The sequence below is a fragment of the Mesocricetus auratus genome, unplaced genomic scaffold (assembly GCF_017639785.1).
Source record: "Mesocricetus auratus isolate SY011 unplaced genomic scaffold, BCM_Maur_2.0 Super-Scaffold_100018, whole genome shotgun sequence".
NCBI classification, from domain to species: Eukaryota; Metazoa; Chordata; class Mammalia; order Rodentia; family Cricetidae; genus Mesocricetus; species Mesocricetus auratus.
In genome coordinates, this window is record NW_024429199.1 from 14,799,369 (window position 1) to 14,821,411 (window position 22,043).

General features: G+C 34.1%; 1 protein-coding gene across 1 annotated transcript in view; it reads right to left on the minus strand.

The window, feature by feature from the left end:
* The window catches only part of Trdn (triadin), a 372,838-nt gene that overhangs the window by 3,643 nt on the left and 347,152 nt on the right, over positions 1-22,043 (minus strand). Inside the window, exons 33-37 of the mRNA XM_040758270.1 lie at positions 21,202-21,246; positions 19,445-19,468; positions 5,780-5,818; positions 3,312-3,350; positions 1,500-1,538 (exon numbers count right to left, since the gene is read on the minus strand). Coding sequence (XP_040614204.1) covers positions 1,500-1,538; positions 3,312-3,350; positions 5,780-5,818; positions 19,445-19,468; positions 21,202-21,246 — 186 coding nt within the window. The remainder of the gene's footprint in view (positions 1-1,499; positions 1,539-3,311; positions 3,351-5,779; positions 5,819-19,444; positions 19,469-21,201; positions 21,247-22,043) is intronic.

Here is a 22,043-nt window from a genome sequence, read left to right on the forward strand (position 1 = left end):
GACATACAGCTACTGTGTTAGGATAAATATGGTAAAACTGTTTTGAGATAATAAATTCCATGACTGGAAATCTGTACTGAAAAAGATTGGACAATAATGCATTTAATTTTAATTTAATTTTATATTGCTTTGTCTTTGAGGAAAAGTTTTTCTCTGTAACAATGGCTATTCTGGGTTACTTAGTATGTGTCCCAGAATGGTTTGAACTCAAGGCAATCATAACCATGTCTCAGCATCTAGAGTACTGGTAGTAGAAACCTTGCCTGGATACTTTTGATTACATTTCTTCTTATGTTGAGATAATTTAGATTCACACTCAATTGTGAGAAACAATACAGAGACATTACTTGCATGTTCACCCAGTTTCTAACACAGACAAGATAAAAAGAAAATTAGTGAGGACACATCTATTTATTGAATTGTCTTTTAATGCTTCTTTATGAAATAAGAGATTTCAACTATTGATGCAATTTAGTTGAAAATTATTAACAATAGTTTATCAGTTGGGAGGGTGTGGTAGCTTGGATCATAATTAAATTTCATGAATTTTGCTATGGTAACTGAAATTATCACATCAAGACAGCTTATATTATTGTGTTTCTCACAATCTGATTGTATAAAGCCTCCTAGTAATCCTCTTTTATATGTTGCAGTTAAGTCAGTGACACCAACAACACTCCCAGCATATCCAAACCTCTCAATTAATAAATCACTTCAGCAAATTCCTACAGAAGGCATGGAGAAAGCCATGCAAATCCTATAGTAATTCTTTTCTCAGATAAATGTTCAGTTCTTTACTTTAAAGCATTATTCCTGATGACCTCATTGGATCTATTATAAATTACTGGTTCTAGTTTGGCTGGTGAAGGCTTTATTTAATATTTATGTGGATCCATGATATGTTGCTTTCCCATCTGAACAAAATGTTTAATTTGGAAGCACTGGGATAATGAGAATTTTGAACATTGAGTTTTGGATCTGCACGTGAATAGTAATTGCATTCCAGAATCAAGGATCTCAGAGAGTGGCTGTTAACAGCTTACCAGGTATCCAGGAATGTCAAAAGGAGCTTTGAATCTTGGGAGTGAATTTCCAAGAAATTGAATTTCTAAAAACCTATTTCTACGTTTTTAAAAACTTAGTTTAAAGAATTTCAGCACCTCATTTCTACTGATCTGTCATACAGCAGACAGGAGCTCACGTATAAGCAAGATTGAGCTAGAAAGCCCAGGATCAGAATTGTGAAGAATGGTTTGCAATGAATGCCATTTCAATCATTACTTGGAGTTACTTCAACCTTGCACCTCTTTCCTGACACAAAAATGACAAGATTCTCTTTGAGATATACATGGTTCATCTTAAGGTTATTCTTCAACCCATTGTTAAAAATCTTTTTTTTTTTCAATTGCTGTTCTTGGGAGACTCTACATTCAAACTTCTAAGTAGTGTCTGTATTATTGGAGGAGTTAGTTGCTTTTTTAATTTAATTTTAAACTTACTTTTTTGCTTCTTTGGGGAAGGTGCATCAGCAGTTACTTCTAGTGGAGAAAATTTAATATGTAAGTATTAATACATGCAGATATATACAGCAAGCACATGGCTTTAGTCTTTTATACACTTTCCCTGTATTTTAGTTGCAGAAATTACCCTCCTTACACACTCAAGGTTTTTATTTAGATTCAATTTAGACTTTCCTTATAAAAATGAATACCTAAGTATAGAAACATCCTTTTGACAATTTTACAAACAGGAAGGCTGGCCCTTTTGGTGTGGGGTGCTGATGAATGGCAAACATTCATTTCTTCACAGTCAGGTATTAAGTAGTAAAGGTAGCATCTACAGAAATAATTCTGACTTTTTGGAGGTCAGTCATTCTTGTGTACTGGAGAGTGTGTTTTTCATTTAGTATTTCAAAATGTCCTGTGGGCTGTTTTAAACAATCACTACTCCAGTGCACAATGGGAAAGCATAATTCTTCCATTTTGGGTTTTGTTTTTCTTTAGTTAACTCGTTTGTTACTTCTCTTCTGCTGTCTCCTGTTTATCACAACTGCTTCATTCTGTTCCTGTATGCAACTGGGTTCTATTTTTTAAAAATGAGTAATGGAATGTGGCAGTTTTCATATTTCACTTAAAACAATGTCCATCAGACCCATCCATTTTGCTGCAGACAACAGATTGTGTGTATTTTTGTTTGGTTGGGTTTGGTTTTGACTGAATAATAACCCATTGTATATACATGCCATAATTCCTCTACGTTTTATTCACAAACAGGCATTTTGTTCATTCTATACAGTAGCTATGTAAATAGTGCTGTAATCAATATGGAAGTGCAGGTATAATTGTGTGATAATAATTTGTCTCCTTTGAATATATATTCAGTATTGGAATTGACAGAATGTATTGTAGGTCTAAGTATAGTTTTAAAAGGAATACCTGTATCATAAATCACAGAATCAATTGCCATTCACAGCAGTTTTATACATTTTTCAGAATACACCTTAATACATGCTTAAATATAGAATTTATTTTTGCAAGACTTGGGTACCCATTTATCATACAGTGCCTTTTCTCAAAGCAGTGCTTTTCACATTTTAATGAAGTCCAGGACCAGATACAAACACATACTTCATAGAAAGAAGAATTTTTGGAAAATTTTGCTATTCACAGAATATATTATAAGTAGAACAGAAAATGACTGTGTTGTAGCAGTTTGAATTCAGAAGCTAGGAGCCATTCAACAAACAATGACACTCAGCAAACTAGTTCCAACTCTCACTTTCCAGGTAAAAACATTTGGAAATGTTTGATCTGGAGATAGCAAGTTTTTTCTGAGTGCATGCACTTCGTGTGTGTGTGTGTGTGTGTGTGTGTGTGTGTGTGTGTGTGTGTGTGTGTCTTTTCTAGGTCTTCTCTTTTCTTCCTTCCTAGTTGTTTTTCCCTTTATGAGAAGGCTTTTGCTATAGGTGACTTTTTTCTTAATTAAGGGAAATTTTTGACAACGTAATATTTTTGCACTCAATAAAGTGATGATTTTGTTATCAATAAACATGATGCATTTAAAGAATATTTCCGTAGGTTACACAATACATGATTGTTACTTTTAAATAATGTCCATCTAGCTCTTCTTCAATATGCAAGGAAATGCATATTTTATAAAAATACAGAATTATTACAAATAAGTCTGCCACATAAATGTTGATACTTGTAACAAAAGATCAAAAACATTAAACTAAAACAAATGAACAACAAACAACAAAGCATTACATCCTTGAGAGAAAATGTGCAAATGAACAAAGGTAACAGACTCACCTTTGTCTTTTTTTGAAACTGGTAAGTCTTTGGAATCTTCTAGAATACAAAGATGAAAAGTAAATCACAGTTTAAATGTTTTTTGTTGCTCAAGGGAAAATACTCTTCTTAAAGATTTTAACAAGTGACAGGTCCATAATCTAAATGCAGCTTCTAGTTCAAGCATTCTGACTTGGGAAATGGGTGTATTGGGAGCAGCACTGAGCTGCTTCCAAAAGCATAGGGACAAAGTACATGACGCACATCTCATCAAAGTACGGCACACTTCATTATCAAAATACAGGACACATCCCATCAAAGTATGGGATACATCACATCAAAATATGTCTAAGCAACAAAGCAAATACCTAGGAGAGTAAAAAATACAATTTATGAAATGAAATAAAATATTTGCAAACCATATAGCTGATAGAAGATTAATATATAAAAATGTGTAAATAATATGTCCAGAGAGAAAAAGACAGTATACTCATGATCCAAAGATCCACAAAGATAAGATCAATAACCCTGTTAAAATTCACAAACCCAGAGAGGCTAGTAACATGGATGGCTCAAGGTGGGGGGCACTCAGATCTCCCTGGGAAGGGGAATTAGAAAAGATTTCCTGGGTGGACCAGAGACAGGTGGGGATTGGAACATGAAAGATCACTTGAAGGGTAGTGTAAAATAAATAAATACACATATTTAAAAATAAAATAATTAAGTGAATATATAAATAAACATGATTCAGATGAATATAAAAATAATTGTCATGGAAATAAAATAAAAATCATTATAAGACATCACATGCCAAAAGGTCATTATCAAATAATGTCAAGTAATACCAAGTATTTAGAGAAAAAGAAGCTTTCTCATTTTCTTGGTTGGGAATTAAATTGGTCTAGTCACCAGAGAAAAATTATGGAGTTTCACAAAATCGTGAAAAATGTATCTGCTGTATAATATTCAGCAACTTCACTAGAGGATACATGTCCAGGACATATCTGGCTCATCATGTGCACAAAATTTTCAAAGACAGCGCCTTAATACTGGCTTAGTGGGTTAAGTGCTTGAAGTATAAAGCTTGGGTCTGGATCCCAGAGCAAACATAGCATGGCATGATACACAGCTGTAATCCTGGCCCTGAGGGTGCGGAAGCCAGAGGATCATAAGTATATTAAATCATCAGATTGTACAACTTAAAATGTTCAATTTGTTTTTACCAATTATATATTAATGAAACTAGGAAAAATGACCCTAATTTTGAATTGAAACTCAAATATTTTGAAAATCACTTTGTCTTATATATTCTGACCTACTAGCACATATGGAATTATGCGGAAGTAATTTTAAATCAGAGACAACACGAACACAATATTTTGATTTTCATTACAATCTCTTAGTGCTTTTAAATGTTTTATTTACTCAGAGTTTGCATACCATATTTTAACTAATTAAAGGAAAAGGGGTAAGACAGGTCAGTGTTTGAATTTTCTCTGATAGAAAAGAAATGTGATCTTCAATGAGAAACATTATTATGTAAAAGAACAAAATGGAAAACAAAGCAAAATTACTAACAGCATTTCTATAATTTGTAATAAAATTTTGAAGTGAACTGTTTTAAAGTTTATTTAAATATTAGCTTAGCTGTGAATATCTACTTCTGCTTCCATCAGCTACTGGATGAAGGCTCTATGATAACATTTAAGGCAGTGTTCATTCTCATTATAGGGGTAGAGCAATTAAGGCAGCCTCTCCATTATTGTTTAGATTCTTTACAATAGTGTTATCAAATGGATCTTTCTAATATTAAGGAAAGGTTGAAGAGTCCATAGAACCCTTGTTTATACAGATAATACATCACATGCCAATTAATGTTTGGAAATTAAAGCAATCATTTAAAATACATTTTAAAAAATCCCAAGCATGTATTGTCTGGAGAACTCTAATGTATGGTCATCAGAACAAGAGAGTGGAAAAGGTTATAGGGGATGGGTGCTAATATGAAAGGGTTTTTCTTTCTCTTCTCAATGTGTGTGTGTGTGTGTGTGTGTGTGTGTGTGTGTGTGTGTGTGTGTGTGGTTTTCCAGATCCTATCTTCCGTTTCTTGCTTCCTTGTTTTTTTCTTCCTTTATGAGAGGGCTTTACTATAGGTGACTTTTTTCTTAATTAAGAGTAACTCATGAGGATACAATAGGTTTCCCCTACTTGATGAAATTAACTTTAAATATGATCATCTTTAAATGATATTTCTGGAGATTAGTCAAAAATGCACCTGATAAATACTTTTTAATATGTCCAGTAGTCTTTTTTCAAAATGTCATGGGATGCATAATTCATAAAAATACAAAATTATTAAATAATAATTCAACCTCATAAATGTTGCTTAAAATTCCAATAATTGCACCAATAGATTAACCTAAAACAAACAGCAAAGCATTGAATCCTTGAGAGAAAATATATAAATGAGCAAAAGGTAACAGGCTCACCTTTGTCTCTCTTTGAGGCTGGTGAGTCTTTGGAATCTTCTAGAGAACAGAAATGAAAAGTAAATCACAGTTTAAATGATTTTTTCCTCAAGGGAAACTATTTTACTAAAGATTTTGACGAGTTACAGGTCAGTAATCTAAAAGCAGTTTCCACTTCAAGCATTCTGACTTGGGAAATGGGTGTAGAGGGGGTGACACTGAGCTGCTTCAAAAGCAGAGGGAAATATCACTTCAAAGTACGGAACACGTCACATCAAAACATTCTAAGCCACAAGGGAGGTAATTCAGAGAGTAAAAAACACAATTTAAATGAGATAAAATATTTGCAAGCCATATAATTGATAAGAGATTAATATCTAAAAACGTGCAAGTAAGTCATATCCCTGGAGAGAAAAAAATAGTTCAATTAAGATATTAAAAATAGATGCACAATATAAACAGGAACATTAAAATATGATCAATCTCATTAATTGTCATGAAGTGAAATAAAAATCATTATAAGACATCGCATCACAGGTCAGAATGACAATTATCAAATACTGTCAAACAACAAGAATTTAGAGAAAAAGAAACATGAGAATTTGGGTTTGGACACTCTAAATCAACATAAAAGATCAGGTGTGGTGGCACACATCTATAATCCTGACCCTGTGGATGTCCCTGGAGCTTTCTGAGAACTAGTCCAAATAAGGAGCATCAGGATTAGTAAACGATCCTGCCTCAAAAGCCCATATGGGAAAATATGGAATAAAACATCTAAAATGGACCCATATCTTCAACATGTGTGTGCAAACACCTGCAAGGACCTACACACACATAGGTACACACAAAAACACATCACACACACACAATCACAGAATTCTGTAAGAAGACATTTTAATGTAAAATTCTTGCTACAAAAGTTAACTGAGGCAATTAATATGGTTATTAGCTTCTTCATCATAATTATATCTTGACTTATATGCATATTAAATTGTACACCTTAAATTGTTCACATTGTACACCTTAAAAATTGCAATTTTTCTTTACCAATTATACCTCAATGAAACTGGAGAAAAAAGACATTAAACTTTAGTTAAAACTCAAAGACACACACAAAAAAATCTTCAAAGACATAAACAGAAACTCAGTTATATTTTGAAAATTATTTTGTCCTTTATACATTCTGATTACTGGAATCATGTGGGAGTAATTTTAAATCAGAGACAATATTCACACTATATACAGGAGCAATTCTTTGATTTTCATTGCAATCTCTTAGTACTTTTAAATGTTTTATTTACTATATTATATATGTACATATATAATATATTATAACTAATAAATGGAACAGGGGTGAAATATGTCAGTATTTGAATTTTTTCCTAATAGAAAAGAAATGTGACCTTCAAGGAGAAACATTATTATGCAACAAAACAAATTAGAGAACAAAACAAAATTACTAGCGCCATTTTCATAGATTGTGATTAAATTTTGAATTATCCTGTTTTGAAGTTCATTTAAATATTGGCTCAGCTCAATTAAATACAGATGAATTGGCCAAAATCTTAACCTAACTGATCAATAGCTATAAATAAAAGAGATCTATAATTGGTGGCATGATGTTTGTATATAACATAGAATGCATCTTTTGAATATGATGTCACACTATCTAAATGAGGGAAAAGATCTTCCTTTAGGAATCTGAACACTTACATCAAATTTCTGCACAAAAGCAAAATGATACAAGGGCTTTATCCATAAAAACGTAAATAAACAATTTGTAGGTTACAACATACCAAAAACTAAGATACTGATTCTCAAAAGCAGTTCTTTTCCCTAGGATTAACTATATGTTTAAAGCATTTAATTGTATTATTTTAACTATGGGTATATGTTTGTTTGTGTGTGGGTGTGTACATGTGAGGACAGTACCTCTAATGCTGCCATGTTTTCTTTGTGTTGTGGGGATTACCTTGCTATAAGATTATGAAGTTATTTCATAACTGTAATTTTGCTAATGTTATGAATTGTAATGAATGTTAAAGGGTCAGCCAACTCACAAAGGGGTTGTAACCAATAGATTGAGAACCACTGCTTTCGAGGATGTCAGATCTCTTGAAGCTGAAGTTAAAAGTGTTTATGAGTTGTTTAATTCTGTTCCTCTGTAAGAGCAGTAACTACCCTTTAACTACTAAGCCATCTCACCAGCCCTCAACCCTTAATCTTCAACTTGACACTGTCCCAAGAGTGAGAGACCTTGGTACACTCAATAACAAGTGGGAGGTCTTCATCAAACCCCTCTCATTACCACTTCGGGAACTGTATGGAAGAGGAGGTAGAAAAATTGTAAGAGCCAAGGGAAATGGGAAACACCAATGAAACAGTGAGTTCCAGACACAAGCATGGACACACACACAAATTCCAGAGAGTTCAGCAGCATATACAGGACATACAAAAGTCTGGTTCAGATGGGGTCTAAGCTCTGAGAAAGAAAGCAACCATGAACCTCCATTTATCCAATGGAGTCTCACTGGGTACAGAATTCACACTTAAGAGCGAACTCATGCCCAGTACTAGAGGGTCAACACATAAATGAACATAAATTGTGTTTTTGGATTTGCTTTGTAATGCTTTGTTAAAGTATTTTTTTACCTTCTTTTGCTTATCTACTATGATTTTCTAGTTTGTGTTTTTATGGGTTTTGTGTAGTGTGTGTGTGTGTGTGTGTGTGTGTGTGTGTGTGTGTGTGTGTTGTCCTTTGCGTTTTCCTTTTTTCCCATCAGTTGTTAGCTTTATTTCTGGTTTGTTTGTTTTCCTATTGACCTGCTTGTTTTCACAGAGAAGGAAAAAGAAGATGTGATGCAAAGAATCATGATGGAGGCAGAACAGCTTAGGTTCTGTGAAGTTGATGAAAAAGAGAAACTGAAGATCCCATATGTTCACAATTAGGAGGTTGTACACTGGGACAGGACAGAGTCTCTTGTTGGCTGCTGTGCATGCCAACAAGGTTACCTGATGAATGAAAGGTCTCTGACATACAACTCATAATAGGCGATATAGAGCACAGAAACATGCTACCAAGTCCATCTTTTATGTGGGTACTGGGGATCCAAGCTTAGTTTCTCATGCTTGCCCAATAAGGGCTTGAGTTATATGTCACTTGAAAGAGTTAAGTGACTCCAAAGATCTGTTGAGCACACGTTGAGTAATGCTACTTCAAATACCAAACTTGATTTTTGTAAGATAGGCAATGTATTATAAAAAAAGAGATAATAAAATATAACTTGTCAAAAAGAAAAGGGACTATTTAAAAATAGGTACAATAAATTCAGATCCTCTAAATGAATTCACAGAAATACGCAGATACACGTTCTACTAATCTCTAGGCACTTCTAATATAGTCAAATTGGCAATCATGATTACCCATCGCATATTTAAAAATATATAATTTTCCTCTGAGATGTTCAGACAGCTCTGCATGCTCTTAGCAAACACAATAAATAAACAAAATCTACCTAAATAATGCATGCATTTGGTACCCTCACAGTTACTGCATCTTTTCTCTGCTAGAAATCTGTTTGGATAGTTGCAGTGCCAAGAGATACTCATTATTAAACATCTGGGACCCTTAGGCACAAACACAAAGGAAATTTAGCCTGGAGTTTTGTATTCTTTCTCAGTCCTCTCGTTTCATTAAATTGAATACATAGCTTTGCAGTTCTAGAGACATCCAATATATTCAAATTATTTTTCAACTTACTTTCTGAATTGTGTATCAGCAGGTTAATACAATATTATATTCTGTGAGTTTATATTTTCCCAAGAAGTCCAATGCATCCACCATTGTTCAAAGAAAGAGTTAGCAGATAGTCTATCTTTAGCCCTCAGGTAAGAGAGGTAATACATTCTCTTATTGAAAATGGTCATGAGATTGAAAGAAAATTAACTGCTACAATGAACAATGGACACAGCATTCTTGAGCTTGGCTCCAGGGAATAATAAAGTATGCAGAGATATCCCACATTTGGAATTTTACACACATGACACAGTGAAGCCAAGGGTGTTGAATAAACAAATGTAGTCCTTTCAGAGTATCCACGCTGTCACTCTTAGCGTGAGATTACTGTCTTTAGGGCAATGTCAGAACAACTTAACATCACCCGTAAACGAATGAGGTCATACTGCTGTGACCCAAAGACTATTAAGGAATAGTGGCAAACATCTCACCAAATGCACTTTACATAGAATTTCTCAGTGTCAGCAAAGAGGAAAGAAGTGTTCAGAATGATATTCATGCAGCCAGTAAACAGAAGACTTCAGTCAAAAGCGACTGTTCTGTTGTCAACTTCAGAAACAAAGTGAATCCAGTTACATTTGCTCCAAAAGTTGAGATGGTTTCCAAATCGAACATAAAAGGCAGGAAATGTCTATTTTTCTTAGTAATTCATTTCATCATCTACATTGATACTGAAAGTATAATCTGGATGGGGAAGAAGCAGGTCAATACCATAATCCTCATACCCACACACCTAAGTCAATGGTCAATGACCATCATTAAGCACCCAACACCACTTATATACATTACTATTGTAGTTAGCTGATCTTCCCAAATGTCATAGACTAAATATTGCAATTCAAATTTTAACCAAACTCCAAAAATATTAAGTTAGATTACAGTAGCCCAGAAATATTAATTTTTCTAAATTTATACAGCTTTTATGTGAAGATTTCTAAGCCTGAGCCCCCTCTAGTATCAGCAGCCACTGTCCCATAAAACAATTTGTAGAAATTCAATGTCAATTTCTTTATATCAAAATATCTTGATATCACTAATTTTTAAACATTTTGCTTCAATAGTTAACCTCCTGCAATTACTGAAATTTAGGATTCTATAATCAGGGGCTCTATCTTTTTAGTTATATAACTAAGACAGATTATGCTCCTCCTTTTAACTTAGATAAGTGCATATTAATACTGAGTTAATATCAGACTTGAGGACAATAAAAAATAGTCAGTAGTGTGGGTGAAATGCTCACTTGCATACCCAAGAGTTCATATACTAAATTAAACCACAAAAGAAAGGGGCATTTTATAGAGGTTCTGAACTCAAAGTACACAAGACCTCAGCTGGAAGAGGTGTGTCCTTATGTTGCACAGGATACACAAGTTCATTACCAGTTAAAACTCACAAATTAAGCTTCAGTATAGTGAATGGTGGCTGAGGTGCTCTTTAAAGATAGAATAGGGCAATGAAAATAGGAAATAGCACTAACACAGAATTTAAATCTTCTCTATGTATTTCAAGGACATGGGTAAAATAAACAAATACCCAGCATATTCATATAACAATTTTAGATGGACCCACAACACCCTTGGATGGAAACAATGGCTAAAACCTGGAGTGAATAAAAACTGTGAAGGAGGAATTGAGGCAATCAGGACTGTCAACGTGTAGAATAGAAACTCACAAACAGTGAGTAAATGATGCTGCTTTGGGTTTATCTGCTGAAGAGGGCAGAAAGCTTTGCTCACTTTCAGTAAGAAAGCACAGTAAGCCACCTTGAAAGCCAGCAGGAACCTCTGACTTCTGGGAGTTAACCAGCTGTAGCTCATTTCCATGATGAGGTCTCATCAATGATAAGAAATTCTTTAGCTTGCAGTAAAAGTGTGGGAGGCAGGTCAATTGAGAGAATGACCAACAAGAAAAATGAGAGGAAACAATCTCTAACCTGTGGCATGTTCCCTATGTTTACAAACATCTGCAAAGCTAGAAAAGCAAACTAAGAGAAGAGACTACATTAATAGCCCCTTCTTGATGATAAGGTTGATGACTACCTTATATGCCATCCTAGAACCTTCATCCAGTGACTGATGGAAGCAGAGACAGATACCCACAGCTAAACACTGAACTGAACTCCTGGAACCCAGTGACATAGATGGAGGAGTGATGAGCAAAGGGGACAAGACCGTGCTGGTGAAACCCACAAAGACAGCTGACCGAACAAAGGGGAGTACTTGAACCCCAGACTGATGGCTGAGAGGCTAACAGGGAACTGATCCAGACTCCATGAATGTAGTGTCAGTGAGGAGGCCTCAGAAATCTCTGGGGCCTTGGGTAGTATATCAGTGTTTACCATGGAGTACGAATGAAATTTGGGAGCCCATTCCAAATAGAGGGATGCTCTCTTTCTGCCTTGACACATGGGGAAGGACCTAGGTCCTCCCCTGGATGAAATGACAGACTCTGGAGATCCCCCCAAAAGAGGGCCTCACCCTCCCTGGAGTATGATGTGGGGATTGGGCTGGGGGGCTGGAGGGGTGATGGTGAAGGGACAAGGGAGGAGGGATGGGAGAGGGAGCTGGGATTGACATGTGAAGTATTCATGTTTCTAATTTAAATAAAAACAAATATTGAGGAGAAAAAAGAAAGACAAATTATAACCTGAAATGAGAAAAATAAGCCAGGTATCCCCAAAATGATGTTCTGTTAGTCGTGTGGGATTTTAGTTTATTTTTATAATGACATTACAGTACATGGGCTTGGATTTTAGCACAAAATCCTTTGTACTATTAGATCATGTAGCCAGGCAGTGGTGGTGCACGTCTTTAATCCCAGCACTCCGGAGGCAGAGGCAGGAGGATCGCTGTGAGTTCGAGGCTGGGCTGGACTGACAGCCTCCAAAACAATACAGAGAAACCCTGTCTCATAAAACCAAAAATATATAAATATTAGATCATGTAGTTGTACCTAAGGTCATCTATGTATCCACTCCACTATTGAGGCTAGTTGTATAAATATTTATGCACAGTCTTTTGTATGAAAATGAGTTTTCATCCCTTTAGCCCTCCAGGGAGGTGAATGGTGGGCTTTCAATGCAAACCTGATGTTATTAAAAAAATACTAAGGCAGTTTCTATGATGTCTGTACCATTTTAAACACCAACAGCAATTTTTAGAGTTCTGGTTGCTAAAAAAATCTCTGTTCTTGTTTAGTTTTTAGCATTAAAAATTTTTAGTGATTCCAGTGTATGGGAATGTTACATAATAGTGGATTAACCTGCATTTATTAATGGCTAATGATGTTAAATATTTTCTTATATTAAATGGTTGCTTACACATGCTCTTTGGCACTTACTGTTGAAGTATTTTATTTCAAAAAATTTAAATTAATTTTAATTGTTTTGTCATATCTAATAGGTATTAATTCCTTTGTGATAGTCTCATATGTGTATATTTATATGAAAAACTGATCTTGAAATTACTATATAGGTGAGGCTAGCCTTGAACTTCTAATTCTCCTGCCTCTATCTCCTAAGTGCAGCACCACAAAATGTTCATGTCGTGTTGGAGATTGGATCACGTTTTCTGCACACTGAGCATTATAACAAGTTGTTCCCCAGCACTGATTCATATACTACTAAAAAGTACAAATTATTTTTCTGATATGTAAACACATATGTTATATATTTAATCATTTACCCTTCCCAGAGAATTGTAGTGAAAGTGTAGTAAAGGCATAGAGAAATGATAGCCTCACAGAGAGAAAGGACACTTAAATTGGCCACAGAATTTTCCTACCCTAAAAAAAGAATAGAAATACAATGGAATAATAGATTGAAAGCTTCTCCCAACATGCAAGGAGAGACCCAATTTATGTTGCTCTGTGCTCAAGGACAACAGGCTTTCTGGCTGGGAATAGTAGAAATCATCCACAATCCCATCACTTGGAAAGCTGGTAGAAAAGACTTGTCAGTTGGAGATCATCCTTAACTAATAGCAAGACCTTGTGTCTTTCTCTACTTCATCTACCCTAACCATAATAAAAGGCTAATTGTAGGATGACACAGAACAATTGCTGTTAAATGAAAGCTGAGGGGCTCCCAAACGATGTTGCTGAAGGCAATTCTAAAGAAGATGCCACTGGAAGGCAGACACATTAGAACATTGGAAACAGTTAAACTGGCATAAGTATAGACATATAGTGACTCAAAGAGAATATAGATTAAGTCAATATGTTAGGGTTTTTAAGGATTACAAGGGCAGAACACAATTACCATATAAATGACCAGATGTTATTTGATTTGTATGTTTTAAGAGATTGTTAGAAAATGTATGATGATTTAAATGTACAGACTAAAATTTAAAAGTTTGTAAGTAAGAGAAATAAGGTAGACCTTAGCCATAATGGCAGAGGCCGCAAAATAGAACAACACATTTAAAAAGGAAAAAATAAAATTTGATTTAGAGAAGATATTAATTTTAAAAAAGCAAAATTAACATACAACATCTTTTAAATTAGAATAATTCTGTAAGGAATGAATTATGACTGTACAGAAACACATGGGAACCTAACCTAAGAAGCATAAATTAAACAGAACTCTCAGAATGCAACCTCTAACCTATGGCATGTTCCCTATGTTCACAAACACATGCAAAGTTAGAAAGGCAAATTATAACCTAAAATGATAAAAATAAGCCAGAGACCCCCAAAATGATGTTCTGTTTGTCCTTGTCTCTGAAAAAAACTCATGAAATGTGGCAAAGTAGAAAGCACACTGCTGGTTACAGTGTGTGCTTTTGTGCTATATTATGCATGCCATACTTTACAAAATAAAATATGTTTAGAAACAGAACCACTCCAATTATTTATATTTGTTTGCAATCTTGGTCAAGAAGACATAAAAATCAAATGATTATAAGGAGTTGTGAGAACAAGAACAGTAATACTACCCAACAGCAATAAAAGATATACCAAGGAATATAAAAATTTGTGCATGATTGATGGGGAAGTCCCATGTATATGTCAATAAAGCACTGTTGGCCAATAGGGAAGCAAGATAGGTGGGACTAGGAGTCAAGGAGGATTCTGGGAAAGAGAGGCAGAGGAGTCAATGTTTAGCTGCCATAGGAATAAGAGGTCCAGACCCCTTTCTCCAGTAAGAGAAATACTTAGATTAACAATTATGGAGTAAATACTTAAGTCAGAGATAGCCAGTAAGAAACCAAGCAAACGGCCAACGGTGTCATAATTAATATAGCCTCTTGTGTTTTCATTTGAGACTGATGTGGCTCTGGAACCAGGCTGGTGGGAAGACTTCACTCTACACATGATAAGTCAGTTAAAATGAAATTCTTTATGCTTTTTTGTTTTCTGAGGCATGGTTACTCTGTCTAGCCCTAGCTGTCCTAGAACTTTCTCTGTAGATCAGGTTGACCTCCAATTCAGAGATTCATCTGCCTTTGTCTCCCGAGTGTTGCGTTTAAAGCTTGCACCACCAATGCCCAGAAAAATTATTTTTAAAAATGACAATTGTTCTGGAGTTTTTTGCAACATGAAAATTGTCTCTTTTTTCTTCTTTTAAAAATTATATCAAATAATTCTTCTATACTGTTGGTTAATATGACATTATATTGCTGTATATAAGATAAAACATGGTTGATAAAAAGCAAAAATTAAAAATCTTCTAAAAATTAGCATTTCTTGGAAAGGCATATCAAAGCTGATTGAGGGAGAATAGACACAACAGATTCTTAATCAGTAAAATGATTGTATTGACAATATATTAATAATAAACAGGATGCTGGCAAACTAAAACCCATGTCCCAGATGACAACACTGGTTAAGTCTATAGAATATTTTAAAGAATTCTTTGCAGTCTTCCAAAAATATGTAAGGGAGCATATATAGTTCACTCATTCTATAAGGCAGTCTCACTCTGAAATCAAACCCAAAACAACATACCTTAGAAAAATATACCCATGGACTACTATACTCTTTTAAATTGGGATGTAAAATCTCTCACTAGCAAACTGAAACCATCAATATATAAAGTCTATTCAACAGCCAAGCAGGAAGTATTCTAGAAGTTCAAGTTTGGTTTAGCATCAAAAACTCAATTACTGACTTATACAATCACTATGCTAATAGATTCAGAAAATATTATTTATCAAAGTCCAATACCATCACTTCATGATTGAAAAATAATCCAAGGAGGGCTATAATGGAGGGGTTTTTTTCCATCTTGATAAAGGGCTAACATAAATAGCAAAAACAAAGAACAGTGATACCTCTTCAATCTTCATTTGCTTACTCCTTTCCTACATATTGATGTCATGAGGGATTATTTTATGAATAAAAAGGACCTGTTTTTCCTTGTGATTTAAACAAGTCCTGATATCACTGACTGAAATGATACAAAGGCAAGCATACTTTAAATCTTATTATGACAGTACCTGGATGACTCACTCCTGCCTCCCCAGGACTTTTAACAAACCAGGGGTTGAGATTTAATAGTCACTTAGGTTTTCAGATAATATATACCTTGTTTGGACTTTGGCCAGATTTTAAACTGACTAGTTCAGCATACATTGGCAAGAATTTCACAAATGCAATTAAGTAGAGTTAACAGTACACCTAGACTTGCCTTACAACTACATCTTAATTAATAAGATCATTACATTTTCTTTGGAGCACAAGAAATGTGACTGGCATGTGTTGTACAGTGGTAAAATTAATTCACTTCTTTAAAAGTTAAAAGTTTGATATGCTTTCATTAATTAACTGCAAGGTAATTCTCTCAGCAACTTAATCTCTTATAACGTTAATTAATTTTATAAGTGAACTAACTCTTAAGCATCTTTCAGGATAGATTTTTTTATTACCTCAGAAAAGACCACAAATTCATTCATTTAAAAAAAATAGGGCTTAGAGTGTATTTTCTGTGCTGAAGAAGTTAAGGAAATTAGGTATTTGTGTGTGTGAATCAATTGCTACTTCCTATTGAATGAGTCAGTAACAGTAAGACTATTATTTGACAAATGACATATTCCTTCAATCATGAATTAAATTCCCCTTAGAATATTCTGGATTCATGAAGCTATTGGAAAATTTTAACATAGGAATGTGCATAAAATTATTAGTGATTTTTATTAATGTCAAATACTACATATTTGTTATAGTTAATTATATTCTTTTAAGAAGAAATGTTTAATGGACAGCCACTTCAGAGGAACATTTACAGACCTATGTATACCAAAGATATAAATTCAAGAAAAAATAACATTTATATGGTGGAATCCTTAATTATACCCAAATCTCATTTAACACTTCAAGGTAACTTCTTAGATAACTTGGAACTATTGACAGCTGAATGATTCATCCTAATCTAATATAGAAGGAAATTCTGTACCTACTGTATTTATGTAAGAAAATCTTAATTTTAAATCCTTAACAAAAAATTAAACCACAGAACATATGCTGTTTAATCAATAGTCCTGATTGAAGAATGGAACATTCCACTCTGTAGTGTTAACTGTATTGTTGCCTCTCTCAGAATCTCTGCTATCCTATCAGGGAAGCCCTGATATGTGAGAACATAGCCCCCTGGGAGGTCTTCAGGTATCCACACTGAATAAGCACTACAACACAGTCTGTTTTCTCTCAAACTATGCTTTTCTTTTTTTTCCTGATTTTTTAAATTTAAATCAGAAACAAGCTTGCTTTACATGTCAATCCCAGTTTCTTCTACCTCTCCTCCTCTCCTGTCTCCCATTGACCCCCTAGCCCATTTCCTTTCTGCTTCCCCAGGGAGGGTGAGGCCTTCAATGGGAAATCTTCAAAGTCTGTAATATCATTTGAAGCTGGGCCTAGACCCTCCCCCGTGTGTGTAGGCTGAGTATTTATCCCTAGTATATGAATGGACTTTGGGTGCCTACTCCACATAGAGGGAAACTAGGCCTTTCTTATCTGACAATATTACTTCCCTTGTCTTCAACACCATGGATAATCATCATACTCATTGAAACACAACAGAAAAAGAAAATTACCTAATCTCTTGTTAGAGAACCCCATCCAATCAGCAGACAAGAAATGCAGATAATTATTACAATTATTTCATAAGCCTCCATTAGCAAGAGAAAAGTAAATGATAACAAACATAAAAAATATCACACTGAAAACAACCCCACCCCTATTCCCTCCAACAACTTAAATAATGCCAAGCAGTTTGAGGGAAGCAGTGGTCATTGTTTGTTGCAAGCTACATTTAGTGTATTCAACTTCATTAATCTCCCAGTTTTATCATTTCCTCCAGTCTTTCATACCCTGAGAATCCCTAAGAGTACTACTTCCTCCATGGAACTGCTCTTGTGATCCTTAGCTTTAGGGGTGGTAGAGAAAGAATGTGGAACAGTGTAGTTTGCTAGGGCTCTTCTGTAGGTTCTGCAATAAATCTTGTTCTTCCATTCAAAAGATAATTCATTAGACTTATAATAACTCTCCTTTTTAAATTACTGAAGACTATATGAGGTTTAATACTTTCAATCAAACAACTTTTGAATGGCAGACTTGGCAAGTTATATTTCTTAATTAATTTTAATGTTCTCTTCTGTAATGAGATATTGGATAAATAATCAATAAATATTTAGACCTGCTTCATCCTTGTAACAGTCATTAACTACACAGTGTGGGAGGAATTGAAATGTGGACTTTACTAATGTAAATGTGTTGTAAGTATAAAATCTCAGACAACTTTAAAATTGTACTTAAGAAGATATGAACCTATATAGTTTTAAATGATATACATATATGTTGGATCAAAAATAATATCAAAATAATTTCATTTATGTTTTAAAAGATTGCTAAATACTCTTCAAAATTAAAAATTACATATATAGCTGTAATGTACTTATGTTATGATAATCCTAATTTTCAAAGATTTGTTTTTCTTAAATATGGGACCATGGGGAAAAATATGATTATTTCAATTAATTCCAAAATATTTAAAAAATTTGTTTATAGTAAGTTCATATATACTTAGGATGCCCAAAAAACTCAATGTGTGTATTATACTCAACATGGAGGCAGGGTGATTGCACACAGACAAACAAGGAGACAGAGCTATTATATATATATATATATATATATATATATATATATATATATTTATCTGAACAGGAAGGCAGGCTTGGCTAATCTCAGTAGGAGTGCTATCTGAAGAGCAGCAGTTCCAGATGGACTTTGGGAGCCTATTCCATGTGTAGGGATTCTGTCTCAGCCTGAACACATGGGGGAGGGCCTAGGTCCTGCCCTGGATGATATGACAGACTTTGGAGACCCCAAATGATGGGCCTCACCCTCCTTGGAGAGTGGAGTGGATATTGGGTGGGGGCTTATGGGAGGGCAAAAGGGGGGAGAGGGGAGGGAGAGGGAGCTGGGATTGACATGTGAAGCAAGCTTGTTTCTAATTTAAATTTTAGAAATGTTAAAAAATAATAAAAAATGAGGAGCAGTCTTCAGGCTGTGAACTTTCCAGGGTGCAGAACACAGCTATGGTGGGAATTTTCTACACACACTGCCAACATTCATGTAACTGACATTTATGCAGGACTTCTTTAGCTTCCAGGAGATGAGTGTGTACTGAACTGGATTATTACCATTTAGGACTGAACTGGAGGAGGTATTTCACTGATGCTGTGACTGTCAGCAGCATGCCTTGCCCACGGTCTTCTCTCTCCACTTCCCTGCATCTCAGATGCCCCTGAGGAAACTCTTCAATCCCTTGTTCCCACTGCTATGGTACCCTGCCTCATCTTATGCCCCAAATGTGATGATTTTTTTCCTAAGTATACTAGAGCCACATATATGTACCAAAAAAATTTATCGCCAACACAAACAGTACTTACTTGGTATTTTTGCAGGTTTTTCAGCTGAAAAGAGAATATACACTTCGATTTACTAAGATAATAAAGCAAGGGATTCGTACCACGTGTCAACAGACAATATAAATATATCTAATAGCTTTAAGTCTCTTTCCTACTGATTAAGAGTCAATGAACAAATACAGCTTTCCATTGCCTGTGAAAATGTTTCTTTGAATAGTGCAGTCTCTTTCATTGATGAAGATATGCATGCTATCAAAAGAGCCATTCTTAATCTCAACTGTCAAGCAATTTAGATTTTTAAACACTCTTGCTGAAATCAGAAGGACCTGTTCAAATTATTTTGGTTCAACTGTAATTATAGATAACTTGAATAAAATTGCTTTGCATGATATAGTTTATGTACACACATTACAATTTCTAAGCTACATAAAATATATTGAGAATTATTTCCCTTTTAAAGATGAATAAAGACAAGTAACTGCCAATTACATAAAGAAACTAATAACTATAAATGCATCAAGCAAATTGGATTTTTTCCTTTTTCTTTTCAGTGAGTGATGATTATTTGGAGTAGTGCATCTCATTAACTGTATGTTTATAGCATGAAATACACAGAAGATAGGCTATTTTATCAGAAAGGGAGATATGTTGTATCTTCCTTCTACCACCAGTTACTAAATTTAAATTATCAGATTCAAAATACAATTTCAATAAGATCTGCATTATAGTTATATAATTTGGGATCTCTACAGTTTTTACTATAGAATTAAGGATCGTGAATTAACAGAAATGAAAATTTTTAAAGAAAATAGTTTAAATTGGGAGGCTTGTGTTTTGTGGTTTACTATAGCTGCATGCCTTAAACAGAAAAATCACAAACCTAAACAACTTAAAATTCTTCTCTAATAATTCTTCTACTTTAAAAATCTAACATGATTAAGGACAAAGGACCCAAGTGGAAACCAAGAAACAATGAACTGTCCCTTAAACAAGGGACAAGTAATACTTTATCAACTGGTGGTGACTTGGTGCTGTGCTTTGAGAATTAGCACTTCTCTACTGAACGTCATGGTACTGTCTCAATTATTAATAACTGCATGGCAAAATATATCTAGGGACATCCTGCCTTTTGAATGCACGTGCTACAACAAGAAACAAAGAGACCTGATAGAAACCAGGGCTTGCCTTCCTCTCAGCAAGGTTCTACCTGTTTATTACAAAGAAAAAGATTGGCTTTGGTTGTGCTTTTCAACTGTTCTGGCTGGAATGGCCTAAAATTGTGTCACCTCTACTGTATAATTAATTAATAAGGTGTATTTATAGTTTTGTGATAGTATCACCCAAGTACATAACTTTATTTTAAAGAGCAATGATCTGTCATTTTCATGCTGGAATTTTTCAGTTAATTGCTAGGTTAAATTAGTTTTAAAAGAATTTATAAATAGCAGACATGCATGATGCTAATTTTCTCTAGTCACAAAAAATTGTTTTAAACTACCATAAATATATAAACTTTGATAGTATTCATGAAGCTAAAGTTTTTCTCGTAATAGTTTTCTCTCTAGCATGAATAAAATATTTCACTGAATATATGAACTGATAATATTCCTTCATACTTCCTAACTTTTTGTTGAAATATTATCTTCCTGTCTGTTCTCTTTCTTTTTTAGAATTAGCAGAAAGGCATATTAACAAAAGTGTTACTAATAATACTTCTGAGTACCATATTAATTCCCACAGCAACAGTGAACATGAATATTCATAAAGTTCAAGTTTACCTTTAGTCACATTGTGCACCTGAAGATTTTCTTGTCCTGTGGAAACTGTATATTAAAATATGAAGCTTTAAAGTAACTTTGCATTAAATGTTTGCCTCATTTTAAATATTAAATTTAGGACATTAGAATAACTGCAGTGTTATAACTAGTTTCTCAGGAAATTTTTCAACAATTTTTGTTTTATATTGAGCTAATATCTAATTAGAATAAGTGATAAAAAGATGATTATTCTGCTGTTACAGTGAGAGATACAGTAGCAATGCAATGATTTAGAGGATTAGTATTTGTGGAAAACAGGTCACCTTGAGCACTCAAATTTAAATAAACCAAATTTTTAATTTTTATTATTGGCAGTCATGCTTTCCTATTGGTCTGATATATATTTCTTAAATAATTACTGCCTCTGTAAGTCTTCCAGATGATTACACTAAAACCAAACCTGACTGTATGATATGAGATAGCTTACTAATATAAACCTAAGTTTAAGGGATAAGAACTCATACAGTTTTCATATTTTCCACCAGTGACAAACAACTGCTTAATTTCAAAAACTTATCTTTCATTTTCTAATATTTTGACAATGACATCGATGCATGTTCATCAATGATTTCTTTTAATCAAATCAATACCTTTAAAATGAATACATTAAATTTAATTTAATGATAAATAAAATATAAGTCAAATGAGTTCAACTTCAAAGTTTTGGCTTATTTTTATCTTTTCCTGATAATATATATATATTTTTAGTGTTCTTCAGTAAAAATAGATATATTAAATAAATCTTTAACTCATACATCTTGAAGTTCAGTAGTGAATTTTGACTCATCAATGTCCACAATTCA